At 41.1% G+C, this 6794-nt stretch overlaps 1 protein-coding gene across 2 annotated transcripts in view; it reads left to right on the forward strand.

The window, feature by feature from the left end:
- Positions 1-6291, forward strand: part of SULF1 (sulfatase 1) — a 131992-nt gene extending 125701 nt beyond the window's left edge. For both annotated transcript variants that reach the window (XM_036264318.1, XM_036264317.1), the window contains exon 20: positions 4488-6291. In XM_036264318.1, the coding sequence (XP_036120211.1) occupies positions 4488-5269 (782 nt within the window). In that variant the 3' untranslated portion in view covers positions 5270-6291. The remainder of the gene's footprint in view (positions 1-4487) is intronic.
- Positions 6292-6794: the final 503 nt, after the last annotated feature.

Below are 6794 nucleotides of genomic sequence, written 5' to 3' on the forward strand. Positions count from 1 at the left end.
TACTTGACCAAGAGATGAGTCAAGGTCAGGGTTTGGGGTTACAGGGGCTGGAAGTGAGGTCGGCCTCCCAAGGCAACGAAGGGACTTAGGGTCCAGTTGTTAGGATGTTTCTGTCTGAGGTTGGATGAGAATTACCTGTGACTTGAAGTCATCTACATTTATTTCCAAAATTCACTTTTCTGAGCAAACTCATTCACACCTTTCCTTCCTGAATAAAGAACTTCAGAATGGCTGAAGAAAGAGGCACTGCTTTGTGGAACTGGCAGAAACCAGGGCAGACATGCATATGAACAGCTATTCCTATACCTACAGACACAGCCATCTAGACATATTCAAAAACGACGTGCTGATACTGACACCTCTAATCGAACTCCAATGCAGCAGGTGGTTCACTGTAGTCTTCCTAGTTTTGATATTACAACTTTCTTTTCCAGCAGTGAGAGACATAGTTCCGTTATCCAATGGATTAACTCCTTCATTAAATTCGACGGTACACAGAAGGCAATTTCAGCATCACTAAATCATACACTACTGCAAAAAACAAATCCGCTAACTGGAGTTCAGACTATTTGTTCTTTCTGCCTGTGTTCATAGTTAGCTGGACTCTTCCATGCCACCCCCACCCTCCCACCCCCGGTTTACTCGCTTGTATTCCATTTTAGGTCGATTTTCTTCTTATCATTGGTAATTGAATTTTGTTTTTTAGTATGTAATTCATTAACACAGTTCCAAAAACCAAAACTTAAAAAGCCTGTGGCGGAGAAATGTTACTGGTTCCCACAGCCTCTTTCCGCCATGTGCTGGAGATACGCAGTCTCATCTGTGTCTGCTTCACCTTGCCTGTTTCTTGGTGCAATAATACCCAGATGCTGTATTTTCCCCCCTCTTTTTACAAAAAAGTAGCATACTAGCTCGGCCAGTGTGGCTCAGTTGGTTGAGCACCATCCCAGGAGGTCACCAGTTCGATACCTGCCCAGGGCACATGCCCAGTTGCAGGCTCCATCCCCAGTAGTGGAAGTGCAGGAGGAATCCAATAGATGTTTCTCTCTCGTTGATGTTTCTATCTTTCCCTCCCTCTCCCTTCCTCTCTCTCTCTTAAAAAAAAAAATCAATTAAAAAATATGTTTTAAAAGGTAGCATACCTTATATACTATATTGCACTTGGTCTCTTTTTCACTTAAAATGTGATTTTTACTTTAAAATATGTCCTCTCTATCAGTTCAGAGAGATTTTCCCATTCTGTTTTCACACTGCATGGTACACCACTGCATGGATGTAGCATAATTTATTCAACCTCTCTTTCATGGATGGGCATTTCAGTTATTCTCAGAATTTTGCAATTACGGCTAGTGCTGCAGTAAAGAGCCTGGGGCAAGTATATTTCATATTGTTCAAGATATCTTCAGGGTAAATTTCTAATCGTGGGGTTACTGAGTCAAAAGATAAACACATGCATGGATGTGTTAAATATTGCCGAATTTCTTTTCATATGGTTGTATCATTTTCATTCCCGTCATCAATGTGTGTTCGCTCTTAATAGCCATCAAACTTTTTAAATTTTTCTAATTGAATGAGAGAAACGGTACCTCAGTATAGTTTTAATTTGTATTTCTCTTCTTATGAGTAAACTTGAACATCTTTTTGAAAATTTAAAGGCCATTTTACTTACTGATTTTTATTTATTTTTTATTATTATTATTATCTGGCCTTGTCTTCTGCCCACTTTCTGTCTGATTTTTGAAAAAATTATCAGGAAGACTTGATAACTTTATGATACTGAGTCTTCCATCAAGAACAAAGAATATCGCCCTGGCCAGTTTGGCTCAGCAGTTAGAGCGTCGGCCTGCGGTCCGGAGAGACCCGGGTTCGGTTCCCGCTAAGGGCACGTACTTCGGTTGCAGTTTGTACCAGCCCTGGTTGGTCGTGCGGGTGGCAGCCACTCGATGTGTCCCTTCACATCGATGTTTCTCTCTCTCCCTTCCTCTCTCTCCCTCCCACTCTATCTGTACAAAAAATGGAAAAATGTCCTCGGGTGAGGATAAAAAAAAAGAACAAAGAATATCTTTCCACTTGGTCAAGTGTACTTCTGGGTCTTTGGGGAGGTTATTAAAATATTTTCTTTTCTGTGTTCCACAGTTCTTGTTAAGTTTATTTGTAGGTGCTTTAACTTCTTTGTTGCTGTAAATATGCTTTCCTTCATCATTAAAACCTCTGCCTGATTATCGTTTGTATATTCTTAGTTATTTTTAGTCTACTTGAATTGTGTATCTCTTATCATTATGTTTCTATGTATTTCTCATTGTATCTTCTATAGATAGCTTCTTCTTTATAAAGCAGGTTGCCCTATTTTTTCCCTTTGGAACTTAGTAGGGTTTGTATTAGTGTCCAATTGGTTGCCTTTGAACTTATACCCGTTCCACATCCCTAGTCTCTGTTTCATATTTAATGTTTTATAATCTCTTTGGTTAGTTTTTAATGGTGGTCTTTGGCTCCTAACTGTTACTTGAACTATATTCTCAATGAGTTCATTCTCTTTCAGCTTTTCTATTTCCCCCTCATCTCTAGTTGCGTTATTTCTACTTTATCATATAAAATGTATAAATATATTTTCACCTCCCCCCACCTTTGTTTTACTTCTGGATCTGATCAATACAGGGTGGGGCAAAAATAGGTTTATAGTTGTGAGTACAAGAAACAGCTTATTCTTATATTATTACTTATTATGGTATTACTTTCTACACGAACAACTGTAATCCTAGCGTTGCCCACCCCATATATTCAGTGCTCACCACCAGCCATTCTGCTGAGGTTTCCCAGTGATCCTTATAGTAGAATGAAACTCATCCTCTAGAAGACTGTTTGACATGTACAGTAATCCCTGCATTCTTACACTTTTAAGACTGTTTTTCTAGAGTCTTAACACTTACAGGAGGGCTCGGCTGGACATAGAGCCTTGGCTCATACTTTAATTTCTGATTGAAGGTGGTTTTCACATCCTCAGATGTTCAGTTTCATTTACCTGACAGTGTTGTGTTGTGGCTTTTTCACTTTATCGTTTATTTTGGCAGGGGCATTTTCATAAAACAACAGATTTTTTTCATTCTTATTACTTTCTTTTATAATAATTTTGTGTGTCCTTAGGCTGCTTTGAGTAATTTCATGGATTTGAAGTAATTACAAGATTCCTAATTTAAAAAGATCTTTTTTCACCGGGGTAGCCACATACACTTTCTATTTACATTTTTACTTTCTTGGTTTGGGGAGGGTGGGAGTGGGAAAGATTGTGTGTCCTCCAATTTTTTGTTTTTCTATTTTTCTTGCAGGACCTGAAACTTCCCTCCTTTTGCTTCCTTTTTCCTTTGTCACCCAGTTTCCAAAGGGTGTGTCTCTCATCTTTCATATCCTGCTCTCCCTGAGGCACTGCCTCTCAGACAGCCACCTCGATGCACGCACAGTGAAGTCCCTCCTGGGGCACCTCTGTGATTTACCAGAGCTCTACAGTGTTGATACTTCAAGCTGACGTTCTTTCCAGCGATGGTTTCGATTCCTAGTTCCATCCTTACTTCCTTCTTCTCTCGTCCACACTGATTTCTAGGGCTTGTGCCCAAAGCACGACATACAGCTCTGCTGAGACTTGGTATTAACTTTTTTTTACTTACAGGTGATTTGAAGGTTATATAATGTTCTGTCTTCTGGTTAAGCTGAGATTTGGGGTTTTGTGTAGTCTTCCCGCCGAGCTGTGTGCTTGTAGGTAGTTCCCGGCATTCATCTTGGCCACCTCTTTAGAACAGTACCCGGCACAACTAGAGAAAAGATGGTATTTCTGCAGGACTCTGGCCAACTCGGTGCTGTAGAGAGATCTGGGAGAGCGAAAGTGGGTGCACTCTCTGCATACTGTGAGAACCACTGAAAGACTGATTATCTAGGGCATAGAACTTTTAGGAGGGAAAACCACCAACAATCAAAGAAATAGATTTAAGTATTTGATTTGAAGAGTTTAATTGCATTCAACTTTGTTTTTATACTAAGTACCCGGGAATATAAGATAAAAATATCTTACTAAGCACTGCCTAGTACATTAAAATACTTCCAAATCCATCATTCACCCAGCAACCCCATAAGTAGTAAAGGTTTTATCACACAAGTATTCCTACGTTTGACAGATGCGGGGCCCAGATTCGGAGAGACTCACTCTCATGATTTCCTGATTACAGAGTTGGCTTGAGTAGAGCCACGAATAAAACATGGGGCCCCTGCCTGTGCCTCCTCACAGCAGTTATCACTTGTTTGATCGTCTTCCCAAGTTTGTGTTATTGTTCAATCACTTTTGCAACCTAAGGCCACTCCTTGATAAGAAATTAGTAGGGGAAAATGCTCTTTAGTGCTATACTTCAAATTGATTTGCTCTGTACAAACAATGTAAGTTGCTGGCCTAAGAATAGAATATCTTCTCTCCACTAACGATCCACCTTCATCTCTCTCCACAGAGGACAGTTATGGGAGGGATGGGAAGGTTAACCTTCCCCGTCCCGCTGCAGAGGTCAGAGGGCAAGGCCTGGAGGGTTTATACAGCCTGAACGAAAGCGTCTATGAGTACAGACAGAACTACAGACTTAGTCTGGTCGACTGGACTAATTACTTGGAGGATGTAGATAGAGTATTTGCACTGCTGAACGGCCACCACGAGCAAAATAAAACAAGTAAGACTGAAACTGCTCGAAGTGATGGGCTCCTGGCTGTCTCTGCCGAGCTCTCCGTGCCGGTCGAGATGGCCTCCGCGGACTCAGATGAAGACCCCAGCCCTATGGTTGGGGAAGCCCCTCATTTGATCTTGCCAGCTGACCTTGAAACCCTGCATTTGAACCGACCAACATTCAGTCCGGAGAGTAAACTTGAATGGAATAACGACATTCCAGAAGTTAGTAGTTTGAATTCTGAACACTGGAGAAATCATAAAACTGACAAACGGATGGAGCGCGAAGAGAGGAGTCATGGTGACCTTGACCTCAGCGGCAGTGACATGCCAGAGCTGGTGCGCCAGCCCAGCCCGCGGCTGCAGCCCGTCGGCAGGCGCCGGGAGGGCCTTCCCCGGGCCGGTGGTCCAGGAGAAGATGTTTCCGAAGATCAGCTCGCTCTTCCTGTGCATTCCCACGTGGATCCCACTCATCAGATGATCCAAGCGTCCACCTTGGGGCAGCCTGTTGACTCCGGCAGCACGGAGAGCATGTGGAACGAGGTGGAGCCAAGTCACAGAAGGGGGACTGGTTAGATGAAATTGTTACCTTACCCTAAACACAGTATTGTTTTTAACTTTTTATTAGTAGACTAATAAAGGCGATCAAGACAACCGACATTCCAAGCTACCCGAGGTACCTCCGCGCAGTAGAATCAGTGCGCACGGGCGGACGCACAGGGACCGGGCGGTGTAATTCACTGTGTGTCCAGAGTAGAAAGGTGATTTGCGGGGATTTCTGTTGGGGATACTGAAACAGTGTTATCTTTGGAAAGTTGTAGGGACATGCGTATGTACACCTATCCGATCGAGACGGCTGGAGGTGTGCCTTCCTGCGTTTCTGAAACTGGACAGCCTCGGTGATTCTTTCAACACACTTTCCACCGACTGCCTCCTGTGGTTTGGATTCATTTTTAACCACTGGAATCTTTCGATGCCATCACTTTGAGTTCAATGATTTTGCACTTTTAGATCTAAACGCCACGTCTGTTTGGCTAGTCTCACTTTTTTTTTTTACTTACAGGCTTGTCACAGTGTCACTCCTTGTTCTCATTGTGACAAAGTAAAATAGACCCCCAAGGACGACAGGCAGTGTGGATCCCGTTTTGTTTAACATAGGCTTTTGCCAGAAAATATTGCATGTGTTTTCCCTCGACTTGCTAAAATTGATTAGCAGAAAGGCATGGCTAATGGTGTTGGCAGTAAAAATAAACAAATAAGCAAAACAAAGATCACCTGCTCTCTCTGTGCCTAGCCTCAAAGTGTTCACCGTATACTTAAGATAGCTACATTTTTATTATCTTCTTCACAGGATAAAAGGACTGAATATTACTCCTACCCCCATCTTCGTTTTGTTTTCTTGACCTGGCTAAGAAGCTGAAGTGTTGAGGAAATATATTTCATTTTGAATTTATATAAGGCATTTTTTTCCAATTAAACACACTCGTGAATGTTTCATAATTTAAACACACCATATGTATTGTATGATTATTTTGAAAACCTTCACCAGTTCTGATTTTTTTAAAGGCATAGTTCAAAACTGCTTTTCAAATTGTGTTCTTGAAAATATTCTTGTTATGTATTAGATTTTTAAATATGAGCAAAAGGATTACCTCATTGAAAGTTATCAGTATCCCTATCAACTTCCCAGTAATAGCCTAACCGTGATTTTCTTTATAGATAATTCGAACACATAGGTAAATGATGTGTTCTTTAAGTGTTTAAGGTAAACTCTTTTAAAGAAAATTGAATATGTTATAGCTGAACCTTTGATAACTTTAAGTCCTTATTATAGACTCTGTACATATGTTAAAATTAACTAGCTCTTTATCCGATGCGTGTGTCACCGGCTGAATGGCAGAGGAAACATATTTATGGTCATGAGTGATGTGCTTTGTAAAAAGGCTTCACATTAGTAGGAAGCATACTGTGGTTTTTTAATCTTGTGTAATATTCTGTAATACTTTTATAGAACAATTCTGGCTTCAGGAAAGTCTAGAAGCATTATTTCTTGAAATAAAAGGCGTTTAAACTTTACCTGTTTCAGAGAAATGAACTTGAC

The sequence above is a fragment of the Molossus molossus genome, unplaced genomic scaffold (genome assembly GCF_014108415.1).
Source record: "Molossus molossus isolate mMolMol1 unplaced genomic scaffold, mMolMol1.p scaffold_m16_p_16, whole genome shotgun sequence".
Taxonomy (NCBI): domain Eukaryota; kingdom Metazoa; phylum Chordata; class Mammalia; order Chiroptera; family Molossidae; genus Molossus; species Molossus molossus.